The 16,188-nt window shown below is 51.8% G+C and overlaps 2 protein-coding genes across 43 annotated transcripts in view; one reads left to right on the forward strand and one right to left on the reverse strand.

Moving 5' to 3' along the window:
* The window catches only part of WDR20 (WD repeat domain 20), an 84,246-nt gene extending 71,141 nt beyond the window's left edge, over window positions 1–13,105 (forward strand). For 16 of the 38 annotated variants that reach the window (XR_010151272.1, XR_010151273.1, XR_010151276.1 and 13 more), the window contains one exon: window positions 12,266–13,105. Coding sequence is in view for 35 of the 38 variants with exons in the window: in XM_063793895.1 (XP_063649965.1) it covers window positions 12,266–12,319 (54 nt within the window). In the remaining 3 variants the exon portion in view is untranslated. Of the gene's footprint in view, window positions 1–1,948; window positions 4,192–10,992; window positions 11,095–12,265 lie in introns of those variants that run through there. The other 22 variants (XM_063793877.1, XM_063793879.1, XM_063793876.1 and 19 more) reach the window with 3 other exon arrangements.
* MOK (MOK protein kinase) overlaps window positions 9,798–16,188 on the reverse strand; it is an 85,704-nt gene continuing 79,313 nt past the window's right edge. For 4 of the 5 annotated variants that reach the window (XM_054665725.2, XM_009428397.4, XM_054665726.2 and 1 more), the window contains 2 exons: window positions 13,220–13,389; window positions 9,798–12,533 (listed from right to left, as the gene is read on the reverse strand). In XM_054665725.2, the coding sequence (XP_054521700.1) occupies window positions 12,463–12,533; window positions 13,220–13,389 (241 nt within the window). In that variant the 3' untranslated portion in view covers window positions 9,798–12,462. Of the gene's footprint in view, window positions 12,534–13,219; window positions 13,390–13,922; window positions 14,218–16,188 lie in introns of those variants that run through there. The other variant, XM_016925785.3, reaches the window with a different exon arrangement.

Raw genomic sequence — 16,188 nt, forward strand, 5'->3', positions numbered from 1 at the left:
ACTCAGCCTGACAGTTCGTGGGAACTGCGGGCCGAGGACGCCAACAGCATTGCAGAAGTGCCTCTTGCCACATAAGCGAAGACCTTTTCTTCAGATGCACTTTGCTTGTGTGTTTTCCCAACAAGGGAAAAGGAGTTTTTTGGTTTTTTGCCGGGGGCGGGGAGGTGCGGTGGGGGAGGGGGATTGGGTCAGAAAGGCACGTGACTCCTCCGCGCTTTGTTTCGTAAAGCCTGAGACTCCCCGAGTCTTCCGACTTCTCCCTGACATGGCCCTCGTTTGGGCTTCGTCCCCCGCAGAGGAAGCGGAAGTGCAGGTTTCCCCTCTCCTTGTTCTTGGATGGCAGCTGTGGTTCCGGGATTACTCTTGGGATGCTGATGCTGGCCATGTGCGTAGGCTTCGTCCTCAGTGGCTCCCACCCCAGCGCCTCAGCCCAGGACCTGGTGGCCTGTGGCTTCCTCGGCAGTGGGAGGCTCTGCTGCTCCCCCGGAGACCGCAGTCTTTCACCCTCACTCTCTACTGCTGCACCAGGAGCTGCTTTTCAAATTCTGGTTTTCCCAGTGGGTGAGATGGCCCCTTGAACTATGTATTCCATGTCAAGATGGTGGTTATCTTACTTGTTAACTCATTTTGGGCATTTAGGTTTTTCTGTTTTGTACACCTTTGTAATTAAATATAGAGACAACGATCACTTAGACCAGTTTGCGTAGTGAATATGATTCAGCAAAGTGAAGACCTAGTGGCTTTTCTTTCTCTGCAGTGTAAAGACCCTGGTAGCTGAAGCAGCAGCTCCCTGTGCTCTTAATGCAGCCCTCCCAGGAAAGCCGGGCCAGGTTCCCAGGCCTGCTTCCCATCTGCAAACATGTCACGGTGGCGCCATCCACCCTGTGCCCATCGTGGGCCTTAACGCAGTGGTTTCTGTTGAGTGTGATGGCATGGCCGCGTGCTGCCACCTGGGAACCACAGCAGCCTTCAGGTGCATCTCTCCTGGCTGTGCCTTTCACATCCCTGAGCACTGCTCCTAGGAGTATTCGTGTCCTCTCTACCTGTGGAATACGGGCCTTTGTTCCTAAAGGTGAACTGATCTAAGGTAGCCATGACAGCCATCCTTGTGGACAGTTTCCGCTTTGGAGGCCAAATTGGGTCATGTGGAGAGATTAGTGATGAACGCTCCATGTGCAACTTTTGCACCTACATAATTGTAAATGTTCAGTTTCAAATGCTTCTGAGGCATTGAGTATGCAGTTTCAAAATTCAGGACTTAGTATTTGGCCTAAATAGAGAGTGGCCGATCCCAGGTAAGTAGCATTTATGGTGATATTTCTGGCGACCTTGCAGTTCTGAAGGTGTTGCCCTGGACAGGGAAGCCGTGGGGGTGTGTGCCCGAGTAACCAACGTGACCGACTGGGGACTCTCTGATTTCTCCCCCTTCTTTAAAATTCGCAGTTGCAGTGGCTGGGATGAAAGAGGGATTGCAGGGGTACACTGACAGGTGACTTAGGAGTCATTTGCTGATAGGAACCAGGGGTGGGAGAGGCAAGAGGAGGAGGTTATGTTTCCTTTGAAAACAACTCCGAAGTGTGCTGTCTAGTATGGAGGCCTGTGTGTGTCTTTCTCCCCCCACCTCCAGTTTTAAACACTATGATATTGTCAGTTTTGGATTTGGGGCTTGATAACAGTCTTTTTCTTCCAGTTTTTGCCAAGGAGTGTACTGTCCTTAATGTCTGTCTGGTACCTTGTCTGGGGCCCCTTCATTGTGTCTACGTGCCCTCCCCAAGGCCCCTCTTGCTGGGTTCAGGGCCCAGTGGAGAGCACTGTGCCAGCCTGGGGAGGGGCTGCCTTTGACTGCATGTCCTGACCCCTGGCTCAGCCCAGGCTGGCCCAGGCCCTGCAGGACGACACCACTCTGTGTCCACTCTGCCCCTCTGACTGCTGCCCCTTTCTTTGACAGCCGGCAGAGCACTTCTGCAGGCAGGAGGACAGGATGCAAGGTGTTCTCCAAGACCAGAACTAAAGGTGCCCAACAGCTTGAGAAGAGGGCACTGGAGAGAGGGGCAGGGAAGCGCCCTTCTCCTCGGCTGTGCTTCTGAGTAATGGCTCCCGCAGACCTGGGGAGGGCCTGGGGAGGGGTGGCCACGGTGGTTCCTGATATCAGGTGTGTAAGGTGCAATGCGTGCTGCTAACCCTAGGAGAAATTTGGGGAAAATATTTGTAGTTTTCTCGCCAAACTTTGAGCTTCCTCATTGAAATTTTTCAGTCTTTCAGCCTAAACGTTATTATGAGCAAGAATATCTTTTCTAACCTAATCTGTGGAATAAAACACAGCATTTGGCAAGAAGAGGCTGTTAAATACTCAGTCAGCATCACTGTTCCAGCGTGTACCAAACCACAGAGATGAAAGGCTCAGACGAAAGTCAGGTGCACGCTGCTTGGCTGGAGAATCCCGCTCCCACCCGGCAAGGGGGCGAGCTGGTCCCTGGGCGGTGTCAGACGCCTTCTGAAGGTGCCAGGCCAGGGCCAGGGGAGCTTCAACTCGCCCTCCTTGGGTTGGCCTTTTTCACCAGAATTCAAGAAGCCAGATTTGTGCTGTGACTGCGATGGGGCAGGCTTCTAAACACTACTGGTGGCCCTGGAGCCTTTCTCTGGGGCTTTTTTCTTATTCAGAAGGGGAATTAAAAATTCCCCCAGAGGCCTGGAGAAGGGAACCTTTGGAAAAGCTTGCCTGCTTTTAAAAGCAAATGCATGTGCAGGAGTAGACACTTTACAAATAACCAGTAGCCTTGGGGTCGAAATTTGCTTAAATCATGGTAAAGGATCTCATTTCTCTTTTGTGCTGATTGAACCTTCTAGCAGTTTGGAAGTGTTTTCCTGTGAACCCTTAGCTGGGGACTGAGGGTAAATGCCTTAAAAATGGAGGCATGGAAAATCAGAAAGGAGCTATCACAATCATTCTTTTCTCAAAGGCGTTCAGGAATTCTGAGGAAGAAATGCAGTGACAGGATGGGATTTTAGGGGCAAGGACACTGTCCGGGCGGGGCCCAGGGCTCTCCACTGGCTGACTTCACCCCCAGGGCCTAGCTGGCACATGGCCAGGCAGCCATTTCTCCCCAGTTCCTCCACTTCCTGGGGTTCATTTTAAATAATAAATTGTAAAGTATGAAATGAGTGCTGAAGTTGCCTGCGTACAAGGTCCTCATCACCTCTCGCCTGGGAGACGTTTTCTTTCTTTGTTGAGCGAGCTCAAAGTGTGAGGCGGAGAAAACCTAGGGGTTGGGGGCGGCTGGAGAAGGGATCCACGGAAACCCAAGCGCCACATCATGCGTGTCTGACTGCCCACGGGAGAACTTGAAGCAGTTCACCAGTGGATTTTCTGGGGAACGATTCATGGAACACAGCGTCTGGCGTCCAGCTTTGTGGGTGAGGGCATGGCGGGGGATCCGGCGGCCCTGCCCTGCCTCCGGTGCCGGTGGATCGGGGAGGGACTGGCCTCTGACTGCGGGGTTGCACCATGGCGGCGGTCGGTGTGCCCTTGGCTGAGGTTTCGTTCCTTAGCAGTGAGAACCTCCACATGCGTGGGTAGGGGTCGGGTGACCTGGAGACGCCTCCTCCGGTCTGGTCTGGGTGACAAAGGTGAAGGTTTATAGTCTACCACCCTGGCAGCAGCCTGCAGGGTCCCCCCTTGTCTGGAGCACACCCTTCGCCACGGGCTGATTGGGGCTGTCGTGTGTTGCTTTAAGTTAACAAGGTGCACATCACAGCGACCCCAAGTGATGTCCCAAAGGGAGGAGACATTAGTCTGGCCGAAGTGAAGTCTGTGGCTTTATATGTAAAAGCACTCGTTTGCAACCGTTACCTTTGAAACTCAGATCCTAGTTAGGAACTATAAGAACGTGCCCCTCCAGTAGAGGGAGACTGTCTCACTGATGTTGATTTCTTTATTCATTTCCGCATCTGTTACACGAACTTTGTGTCATAAATTGCTATCCTTTCATTTGAAAGTGTAAAAAATTTCCTGCATTTTTATCATTTCTGTATACTTGAGTTTATTAAAGATTGTTATGTTAGGCGACACTGTATAAAATTGTATGGATATTTTGAGTGAAAATCAAAAGTAAAATTCACATGTATTTCCTTTTTTATATTTTCATCCAATTTCTTGACAACTTGAATAAATTTCATAAAGAGCCTTCCTAACATGAAGTATTGGTAAATTAAATTCTTTACTGTTGCAATAATTAATGAAGCTTTAATATCAGTATTGTTTTATAATTTTAAGGAAATCATGTTTCACTGCTTTGTTTTTTTTTTTAGCTGTTGCCTTGTCACTGTCACAGCTAACAAGACTTACTACATACTTGATATTCTGAAGTACTGTGGGGCTGTCCTCTGTATACTGACATTAAATAAACGTGTGTGAGTGAACTGTAAATGTAGATAATTTTCAGTAGTCATTTTCACATCTAAGCTTTAAAAATCCCAGTGAACCAAAACCAGAAAAGTTTTTAAATGCTGTAAAATTAAGGACCTTGTTAATGTTTATAGAACAGCCAGCCACCGGAATTGCTCCCTCTTACTAAAGCTGACTGTTTCTCATAGTTGGCAGCGTACTCGATGAAATGCTCTGCGTCTCAGATACTGTTTTATGTCCTCCTCTGTGCCAACTCCAGGCCGGGAGAAGGACTGTTGATTGGCATTTCGGCTGAGCTGTGTAGAGGCTTCTGTTTAATGAGAATGCGGACATTCTGAAGTCGTCCTGGGCCACGAGCTGGCTTTTGTTACATGGACTCACTATCCCGGATGCTGGACATCCGACATTCTGTCCAGCCACCCAGCCAGCAGCTGGGAGAGTGGAGAAGGTAGCGGCTGGTAGACTGCTTTCTTTTTTTTATTTTGCTATAAGTTCTGGGATATATGTGCTGAACGTGCAGGTTTGTTACATAGGGATGCATGTGCCATGGTGGTTTGTTGCGCCCATCAACCCGTCATCTATGTTTTAAGCCCCGCATGCATTAGGTATTTTTCCTTATGCTCCCCCTCCCCTTGCCCCCAGGTAGGCTGCTTTCAGTAGGAGCTCTTTTCCTGGCTAGAGTTCATTGTCTGCCTACTCCTCATCTTGAATAGTGTTTGCTTAAGGCTTTGTGCTGGCGTGAGGTTGTCCTGCTGTAGACACCAGGCCCGACGTCGGTGCAGAGCGCTTCCTACACAGGGCAGTGGGGGACGTTCCATTTGGGATGAGAAGAACTCATGATTTACATTGTCTTACTATGAAATACCATCCCTCACTCTTGACAGACGACGTAGCTGATCTGAGCAGCGCCCTGGCACCCGCAGGCCTAGCCCCCCTGCCTGAGGTGTGATGAGTGAGGGCGAGCTGGCCTCAGACACAGCCCTTCCTCAGGCCCTTGTGCTCCCATTTAATTGTCACTTCCCTGCTGTGTCATGAGACATCCAGGTCCCACTCAGCCGCCTCTCCATGTTGGCAGCCGGCTGAGCCCTGTGCTCCGCCTCCAGCACGTTCATCGGGTGGGGAACTCCCAGAAGCTTCCCACGGTGCTGTCTCTGGAGTGCAGGGTCGGCAGAGCCTCCAGTGCTGAACTATCTGCACTTTTTGTCTTGAGTCTGGGCTGTCAAAGCGGAGGGAACATTCAGACCTACAGCTCTCAAAAGCGGCCCCCTGGGGCCTACGACTGCCACAAGAGTGCACAGGGCTCTGTTCTTAGCACTGAACAGGGCGTTTTGGTTTGTGTTTTTTGAGACAGGGTCTCGCTCTGTTGCCCAAACATGGCTCACTGAAGCCTTGACCTCCTGGGCTCAGTGATCCTCCCATCTAGGCCTCTTGAGTAACTGGGACCATAGGCACATACCACCAAACTCAGCTAATTTTTGTGTATTTTTATTTCTGTAGGTACAGGGTCTTGCCATGTTGCCCAGGCTAGCACCGAGTAGATTTTAAGCCCTAAAGACTATTAAGTTGACAGCAAGTTTTGTTTTTTTAAGAAAACCATGACATTTTGGTCTTTTAAAAATAGCTAGTTTGTACCTTCAAAAAAATAAAAATAGCTAGTTCTCAGCTGGGCATGGTGGCTCACGCCTGTAATCCCAGCACTTTGGGAGGCCGAGGTGGGTGGATCACCTGAGCCCAGGAGTTTGAGACCAGCCCAGCCATCATGGCAAACCCCCATCTGTACTAAAAATACAAAAATTAGCCGGGCGTGGTGGCGGGCGCCTGTAGTCCCAGCTACTCAGAAGGCTGAGGCACCATGAAAATCACTTGAACCCAGGAGGTGGAGGTTGCAATGAGTCGAGATGGCGCCACTGCACTCCCGCCTGGGCGACAGAGCGAGACTCTGTCTTAAAGAAAAAAAAATAGCCATTTCTCCATGTGTGGCTGCCTGTCAGAATTAATGGATTCTGAACCCAGGGGTCTCTGGAGACGAATGGACCATCTAGAGGCTCTCAGCTCCCCACCACCCCTTCCAGGGTCAGTGGCCTCCAAAACCAGCCTCCCCTTTTAGGTGGGGGGCAGCATAAGCAAAATCCTCTTTGAAGTTACTCAAGCTAGAGAGGCTTTATGGAGACTAAGTGGGGTCCCTTCTTCCTGCCCTACACAGTAGAGAGGATTGCAGGGCCAAGTGGGTCCCAGGAGCGGGAGGGCCTCCAGTGACAGCCCGGGCCGGTGCTGGTCTCCATCAGTGAACGGGATCACGATGAAGGCCCACTGACTTGCACACGTTCTCTCTGATGCTTTTCTTCCCACCTTCAGATCGCAGCGGAGCCCTTAGATGGTCATGCCCTTCATCTGCGTGGTCTTTCCCCAGAAGTCTGAAGAGCACAATCCTTTTCTCTGGGTGGCTTTTCTCATTAGATGCCAGGTTGAGTGGCATCTGGGCAAGTGTGGCCCCTCACTGTCACCTGTCAGTGGACAGGTTAAAGCTGGCAGAGGTACGTGGTCCACTGCCCAGCTACAACTGAGGTCCCAGGCCAGACTGCACGGCAAGTCTGGGGCAGAGATGGGTCCCGACGTCCCTGGGCTGGGCCCAGGGTTCCCAGCTCTGTGGCTCACGTGCCGCTTGTGTGATGTAGAGACTGGCTTCGCGTGCCGTGAATAAACCATGGCTGCTTTCTCCAGGTTTGCTTTGGTTCCTTTCTGTTGTGGTCTGTGTAGTGAGAATGGTGGGAGTCTTGCACGTGAGCAGTTAAGGAGTGTGTTCAGAGCTGGAAGTCTTGGTTCTGAGAGCAGGCTAGCCTGGTCATAGTTCTCATCGTTTCCGCACCGTCTCTAAAAAGGTGTCGCTTTGCAAATAACATTTAACTCGTGTTCTCCCCAGGGTGAGATTCTGCCAGGAGCACCTGCCACAGAGGCCAGCATTGGAGCCTCAGGGGCTACGTGCAGGGCCAAGGCTGGCCTTCTCCCTCTGGGGGATGCCAGTGGAGGTGACCTCCACAGCACCCCGGCCAGCTGGCACCAAGCTCCCGGATGTTGTGGCTGTGTAGAACCAGATTCTGTCTTGTGGCACTTTGTCCACGATCTCAGGAGAGAAGCGCTAGTCTGCCCGCCCGCCTGCCTGCCATGAAACGGGTCCCAGGGCCTGTGTGCGTGTTACTTTTGTTTGGGTTGGAAAGGGTGACCTTGGGGGTTGAATGACCAGAGAGGGTTTTGAACAGTCCCAGGTGGATGAGGGATGAGCTGGCGCCCAGCCCACACTCTCATGCACATCCCACACACTCATCCACATCCCACAGCTGTCTCCTTGAGGTTCTGTCTTCTCTGACATTCACAGGCCAGGGGTCGTGGGGGTCAGAAGGGGAAGCCCTCCCAGAACCCAGAGCCAGGAGACCGTCCAGGCCTGACAGAGCTTCAGGACATGTCCTTTCTCTGACGTGGCCTGTGGCCCTCACAGTCCTATCTGGCTGTCAGAATCTCCAGTCCGAGCAGCACCTGCAGGGGCAGGAACGTGGCCTTGCTGCTTTATTGTAAATTGTTTTGAACCAAAATATTTTTCATATATATTCTGGTGCAACAAGGTGTAATTCTCTTAACTTAGTATTATAAATTAGAATCAAACCCAAACCAAGAGCTGGCGTATTTTTTTATCACTTAATTTTGAACTGAAGTCTCTAGCGGGAATAAAACAGTGACTCTGCGGGGAGCCAAGCAGCTGACTAATATTAGAGCCAAGGCTTGCCCCGTTCCTCTCACGGCGTGGGGGCTGATGGGACGCCATGCAGATTCTGCCTGGGGAACTCCTTTGCCTGATGGCAACTGGTAAAGCCTGGAATTGCCAGCTGTCCTGCTTCTGGTGCACAGCCCAGAGGCTCCCGCACGCTGCTGAGCACAGGTGAAGCGTGGGCGGGCTCCCCTTGCCAGGTCCTCCGTCGGCCGGGCCTTGCCCCTTTTCTCCCATGAAAAGGAAGCAGGACAGGGTAAAACCCCACTCCCTCCCTGAAGAGCAGGCGGATTGGGGCAGCAGGGTCCCTGTCACCGGGAGTTTGACACGGATGACCATTTGGGCAGTGGATCCCCCATGCTTAGACACGCGCCTCCCGCTGTGCTCTCGAGGGAAGCTGCAGCCGGGATCCGTCCATGGGGGCCTAGGTGTCTGTTTCTCGTCTTCCTCTTCTACCACCTGATAATCTTTAGACTGAATCACAGGCGGATAGAAACAAGGTGACTTTTTTCATTTGATTCTCTTTTGAATGGCGCTTTTTCCTCCTGTTGCCTCCAGTGTTCATCACGGCAAAGTGAGTCCATCTCCAGCAAGTGACGGGTGCCAAGATGAAGGGTCCAGTGACTCGCACAAGTCCTCAGCTGCATGCAGGGCGCCGAGGCCCCTTCCCTGCCACCCGGAGTGCTGTGTCGCACCCCCTGCTTCTGGGCATGCCTGGCACTGATGCCAACGCACACTCCAGGGCTTGTGCCTGCAGGACTGTCTCCTGGGGCTTGCTGGGTTCACTGCTGGAGAACTGGAGGCCGGGCCCATCGGGCCTTCGCTTCGCCTTCCGGTTAACTCCTCTTAGAGACCACCGTTTTCCCCTTTGCTCTGACGGGCGGGCTCCAGGGAGTCCCTGGTCAAGCACCCTGGGGTCCTCTTGGGTTTTTCACCGGTGGCCAACCTGCTTCCTGAGTGCTGCAGCGTGGGGACCCTGAGTTTTGATCACGGGCACATTCTCTGCATGGTGATGCATTCTAAAAGAACTGTTAACCAGGGCTGCCATCAAAAGGGCTAAGCCTGCTAACGGGAACCCCCAGTTCCCTGTTATGCCAGTATGGACTACAGAAGGCGAGAGGAGGACAGGTTTGAGGGCGGTTGATTCAAGATCTCTCTGGAAGCTGGGCCCAGTGGAGAGTGGGACAGTGGAGGGCATGAAGGTGGTTCCAGTTGGCTCCTAGCTGCCGCCACAATTGGCATCAAGGCGTTAGCCAGCAGAAACTGGAGAATGAGTGTGCATTTGTTTTGTGCTAATGGGAGAATAGGAAGCCTGCAGCCCTTGCGTTGGGTCGCTTTCTAGGGGCGCGGCTTTGTAGGGACCAGCTGGCGGAAGCAGCGTGTCCCTCAACATCAGGCTCTGGCAGCCTGGTGGCTGTGCCACCTCTGCGTCTCAGTAGCCGCCCTCCCCTGGGAGTGATGGAAAGCAGCCGAGTCCTCCGGGGCCTCACACTCAGTGAGAGGAAGTCTAAGGAAGGGTGCTGTCCCCTCATGGCTGTCACAAGCCACCTGCAGCCACTAAGTATGTAAACTGGGGCCAGTCCAACCTGAAAAGTGCCATAACGTGTCAACCACACAGCACACCTCAAAGGCTTCTTACCAAAAAAGTCATTAGTAATTTTTATATTGCTGAATATTATATGAAACATCTTCAGTTAAAATATTAAAATTGGCCAGGTGCGGTGGCTCACGCCTGTAATCCCAGCACTTTGGGAGGCCAAGGCAGGTGGATCACGAGGTCAGGAGGTTTTCAAGACCATCCTGACTCACTGTGAAACCCCATCTCTACTAAAAATACAAAAAGTTAGCTGGGCGTGGTGGCAGGCGCCTGTAGTCCCAGGTACTTGGGAGGCTGAGGCAGGAGAATGGCGTGAACCCAGGAGGTGGAGCTTGCAGTGAGCCAAGATCGTGCCACTGCACTCCAGCCTGGACAACAAAGTGAGACTCCGTCTCAAAAAAAAAAAAAAAAGAAAATATTAAAATTAATGTCACTTGTTTTTATTATCTATCTTTTCATTTTTTGAGACAGGGTCTTGCTCTATCCCCCAGGCTGGAGTGCAGTGGATCGCGGCTCATTGCACCCTGCATCTCCTGGGCTCAAGCCATCCTCCTGCCACACAGCCTCCTGAGTAGCTGGGATGACAGGCGTGCGCCACCACACCCGGCTAATTTTGTATTAGTAGAGATGGAGTTTCACCATGTTGGCCAGGCTGCTCTCAAACTCCTGGGCTCAAGTGATCTCCCCACCTCAGCCTCCCACAGGGCTGGCTGTCACTTGTTTTTAAGTTGTTAAACGTGCTCCTGGGAAGCTAAACTTAACACAGGACTGGTAGAGACGCCACCTTCCTGTGGGTGGGGCTGCCTCCTACCTGGAGCAGCACTCACCTCCACCTGGCACTCCGTGAAAGGGGAGGGAGACTCTGTGGCTGCCAGATGAGGGTGGCCCCTGTCCGTCTGTCCCCAGGCTGGGTCACCACCACTTTCTCCCTCTGCCAGGAGGAGATGACTTTTCTGTTGCCGGGGGGAAGGGAGGTGCCTCCTGGTTCTGGAGCTTTGTCACTTCCTGGACACCACATAGCTTGTGGAAAGCACTTTCTTAGGGTGCGCGTGGTGACGAAGGCAGAGTGTCCTGTGTGAGAGGCTTCCTTCCTCCAGACTGTCTGCGGCAGAAGTGGGGTCGGGAACCTGCTGCCCAGCTTTCCTCCACAGCCTTGATGTGTTTGAGCCAGAAGTATGGGGCGTTTGCGGGGTCCTCCACAAGTACAAACAGGGTTCTGTCCCTTTTCAGGGGTCCCAGAGGAAAAGCACTCCTATAGACTCTGAGCAGGGGCAGCTGCCACATTCCGTTTGCTTCCTGAGCTTGTCTAGGTGAACAGATTTCAGGTGGAAGGTAAGAAACGGGATGAAATGACTTGAGTGGGACAGCTTGCTTCCAGGCTTCCGGCAGCAGGGTGTGGGCGAGGCTGAAGGGCAGTTTCCGATTGTCACCCTCATTTGTGTCCACACAAGTCCAATGTGTGAGAAGGTAGCAATGTCAGCTTGAGTTAAAGGCCTGTCATTTGTAAACAGTACTCATCAGCCGAAGCCTTCTTCCATGACAGCTTAGGGTAAGTTGTATTCCCAGAGCTGAAAATGTGCACCTTCGGGGCTGCACTGTCGCCATCTTAATGTTCTTCTTCATAAATGAATGCCACACCTTGATGTAAGGTAATTGCCGCTCGATAGTAAGTGCACAGAAATGGAAGTACTCTTTGCTGTGTAGGAGGTTAAACCCTCAGGTTTACCCAAGGTCACACCAGTATTGCAAAATCTGGGTGAGACTCCCCGCCCCCGACAGTGAGCCTCTCAGCAGGAGCCGCCCTGAAGAGCCAGATGCCCCCCTCATTCTTCCTGCTGGCCCTGGTGGGTTGGCCCCCACATCCCTTCTCCACACCCAGCTGCAGCCTCACGGCAAGACTACTTTGTTCTGGGGCTCCCCCGACCTCGGCCTGGGCCCTGCTGTCTCTACCTGTGGGGCCTACACATGTGGACAGCTACAGTCAGGGGGTGCCACGGTCACACCACCCACCAAAGCAAGAACCCCCCAGCAGAGAATGCCCTTTCAAAGGTGCCACTGAACTCTCTCTTTGGAGACAACCCCTGGCTCTGAGGGACTGGGTGTGCGGTCCAGAACTGCGGTGCTCTGGGCTCGACCCTGGCTGAAGGCGCTGAACACCTCCCACGAGGCACCTGCACCTTTGGGTCAGCAAAGCTCCAAAGAACCTGTTCTCGGGTGCCGAGAAACCACTGTCTCCCCCAAGGGCAAGGCCAGCCCTGCCCGCCCTTCTCTTGGACGGTATTGAGGCCACAGTATTGCACCCAGCAGGGTTCCAATTCTCTAGGAATGGAACGCAGTGATCTGGATAGGAATTAAATAGATGAAGTGGAGGGTTTGCTCCCACACTGGCTTCCACATCAACAGCACCAGTTTTGACCACGTGGAGCTGCTGGCGGAGGGCGCGCATGGTGGCTGTTGCCCGTCCGGTGTTTTGCTGGATTAATGTAGACTGCTTTGTTTGCAGGGCTCATTGTCATCCCCAGGCCAGGCCAGTTCTCCAGGTGGAACTGTAGTGTAGCGACCTCACTGCTGCGTGCACAGTCTCCCGGGACTCGGACTTGAGGGAGAGACGAGGAGGAGCTCCGAGCTGCGCCTGAGCCGTGCCAGCCGGCGGACCTCAGGCGGTGGACATCGGCAATAGCCGTGTGGACGGTGACCGGCTCACTCTGCGGCGCCGTGCTCCCGCTGCTCAGCCAAAGAAGTCGTTTCCATTTTAAACCGGTCTTTTGGGGCTGCAGTAAAAAATAAGAAATGGAGTTTTCTTGCTTTTTACTCTAAAATTCAATGTAATTAAATTTCATATATATATAATGTATACATATATACATAGTGTAAAATAAAATGTTTCTTGGACAAGAAATCCCCTGAAATTCAGCTGTTATAGTGCTTCACTGTTTTTGCACTGATTTTTCTATACCTTAGGTGGTCAGAAGACAACCTTGAATGCACTCATAGAGAAAACTGTTACTTTCTGACATAATGTAATTCAGGAAGACAGACGCTGCAATCACAGATTTTTAAAAAATTGTTTGCACTTAAAAACAGTTGAATGCTGGTGGAAAGTTACTTTGCAGATGGGTGTAAGGACTCATGGCCCTCTGAGGTGCGGCGTGAAGATGCCCTTTTTACCCGTTGACGTTTATTTTAATACTGTTGTTTCCAATGCAATCAACTCTGTATTATATGTATAAATATTGTAATTCTGCAATTGGGGAAAATAGTTACTTCACTAGTAATTTTCATCATTTAAGAGTGATATTTCTAATTCACAAAAAAAGTTAATATTAAAACTATCTTGAATATACCGCTTGTTTATCTTCTGTTAAACTGGCTTAGTTTGTCCTGTACATTTGGGTTGAACTGGTTGGTATGGAATTGTTTTGCCTTTTTCACCCCACGTTACTTGAAGCCCCCTCACCAGTCACACTTGAGACGGGCTGTTCAAGAATATGGCTCAGGAGGGCTTGGGCTCTGTGGTCGCCTCGCAGCCTCAGCTGTCTGTGGCCACTGTGGGCAGCTGCACGTCTGCACAGGGCTTCAGGATCACGTTTCCATACAGCTCCGAGTCCTTCTTTCGTCATTGAAAGCCTGTGACCACACATAACACAGTTTCTACAGTGAGTATGAACATGGGACATGAACTAGCTAATCACACTGTTTACCTGAGATTTTTTTTTTTTTTTTTGAGACGGAGTCTCCCTCTGTTGTCCAGGCTGGAGTGCAGTGGCGCGATCTCGGCTCACTGCAAGCTCCGCCTCCCGGGTTCACGCCATTCTCCCGCCTCAGCCTCCCGAGTAGCTGGGACTACAGGCGCCCGCCACCACGCCCGGCTAATTTTTGTATTTTTAGTAGAGACGGGGTTTCACCATGTTAGCCAGGATGGTCTCGATCTCCTGACCTCGTGATCTGCCTGCCTTGGCCTCCCAAAGTGCTGGGATTACAGGCGTGAGCCACCGTGCCCGGCCTTACCTGAGATTTTTCTTACTTGGTTGAAACCAGCTCGTGAGCATCTGAGTTTAGGGCATCCCACACCTGCTCAGCGAGTTACTGGAATCCCAACAGAATGTGCAGCTACCAAGCAGAAGAATGTTTATTTTTTTAAAAAATCATATACAACTGGATCCTTCGAAAGCTTTATTTTGTGAGACTTTAAACCATGAAGTGTCTGAAACCTATTTCTCTAATTCATCACATTAAATTGGGGGCATGTCTTTACTTTCAGGCTTTTGAGGGGAGGTATGCTACATTTTCCCCATTTGTATGAATGCAGCCACGGAAAACTTCACATCAGCTCAGCCCTCGGTTTAGTTTTCTTCAGAGGAGACATTAGTTACAGCTTGAGTTCTCAGCCTGCCCCACTCGAAGGCTCCAGCAGGGACTCTGGATCATGGGGCCATGAACTATGGAGTGAGTCTTCTAGAAAGAGAAATAATACAAGACACTAAGACTTGCTGTTCTAAATGAAAGAATCAGAATGGATGAATTAGACACATGCAGAGTGACCTCTGTATTAAGATATTAGCATGTTTTAGGTACTTTGCTATTTCTGTCATCTTAAAGTGTTGATTGCTAGGTGCTGTCAGTTATACAGGAAGCCAAACCCAGGAGGGCCCAAAACAGCTACAGTGAACTGCGGGTGTATTTGGAAGGCAGAAGGAACTACTTTTGAAAATAAATCTAGAATTATTTTCTGTTCAAGACAGAGTCTTACCTGTCATCCAGGCTGGAATGAAGTGGTGCGATCATAGCTCATTGTAGCCCCAACCTCCTGGGTTCAAGTGATCCTCCCATCTCAGCCTCCCGAGTAGCTGGAATCACACGTGTGTGCCACCATACCTGGGTAATTTTTTGATATTTTGTAGAGATGGGGGTCTCCTTATGTTGCCTAGGCTGGTCTCAAACTCCTGGGCTCAAGCGATCCTCCTGCCTCAGCCTCCCAAGATGCTAGGATTACAGGTGTGAGCCACCGCACCCGGTCAAGTCTAGAATTCTTAATCTGGCCATCTTCCTGGTCATCTCCTTATTCTGTCTCCTGTTTGTGGGAAGTGGCAGGTGGAAATTTAATACCAGGACAATAATTATGTAAAGATTTGAGCAGTTTGGTCAGATGATCCAGCCGTGTCCAAAACTTTTGCTGGCCCGAGATGGCATCACTCGAGATGGTTAGTCCTAGTTCTGCCTCGGCCCAGTCTGTCACCCTTCGCTGGTTCTGGAATGCAGTTTGCATTTGGCCATCACTGTACTAATGCTGTCAGATACGCCCCAGTTTACTCTAGATGCACGTGTGTCAGGAATAAATCTTTATTTTTATGGCGCTGTTCCTAAGACTGCTCTGTAGCCAAGTGGGCCAACATGACTTCCAAAATCTAACTGCCTCGTAACTGTTCCCACCACTGTCACCATAGACTCAAGCATTCAGCAGGCCCTGGGCAGATGGTAGCAAGGCAGCGTCAAGGCTGGTCATGCCCTCACTCAGGTGCCCTGGAAAGACTAGCTTCCCTGGTACGATTTGGGTTTGCTCTTCTCACTTGTTGCCTTGCACTTTCTTACACTTCTGGCGTTGGAGAATGCACGGGGATTAGGCCCAGAAGAAGCCAGGAAGAGGTCGGCCGTGCCAGGGGTGGGTCTAGCTGGACTCTAGCTGCCTTGTGGCAGGCTGGCTGCACCGCAGGTGTGGGGACAGCAGAGCAGGAGATGGGAGGTCACGGTCGCACTGCTGCCGCCTGTCACACGAAGGCGTGCACGTCTGAGTGCCAGGTGGAAATGGCTGATGGAGATGGCTGCTTACTGCTTCTCCCTGCAAGGCCTGCCCCCGCCAGTGTGGGGTGTGACTGGGCTCCCCTGTGCTTCTGCCCGGTGTCTTCTTTAAGGTCAGGAGGGTGAGGTGGGTGGATGAGGGTAGGCTCACACAAGAAGGGTGACACTGTGGCCGGGCAGCACGCAGGTGCTCAGCAGAGGGTTGAGGGATGAACGTGTTTGAATGGGGAGGAGGACGGCTGAGGCCTCATCCTCGCTTCCGTTCTGGGTTCTGTGGGGATAATTCAAGCGCTTCAACTGCATTGCACAGAAGAACGGAAATAATCCGGCCAGCCAGGGTTCACGAGCTTTCCAGTCTGGGGTGGCAGAGGCCCCGCCGGGGCCCCGGCAGCAGGGCAAGGTGGCCTCCTATGGGCTGAGCCAGCCTGGCCCCTCTGCCCTCAGCCCTGGCCCCCATCACAGGGCCCAGACGGACACACGGAACCACACGCAGCTGAAGCGGCCTGGGGACCCTGGCGCCTCCTGCCAAGAGCAGGCAGGTGCAAGGGCCAAGTGCAGGGCGGGAAGTCCAAGGGTGGCTGGCAGGATTTCCCTTTTCTCCAAATCTGTAGGAAATCATCACCCTCGGAA

The sequence above is a fragment of the Pan troglodytes genome, chromosome 15 (genome assembly GCF_028858775.2).
Source record: "Pan troglodytes isolate AG18354 chromosome 15, NHGRI_mPanTro3-v2.0_pri, whole genome shotgun sequence".
NCBI lineage: Eukaryota > Metazoa > Chordata > Mammalia > Primates > Hominidae > Pan > Pan troglodytes.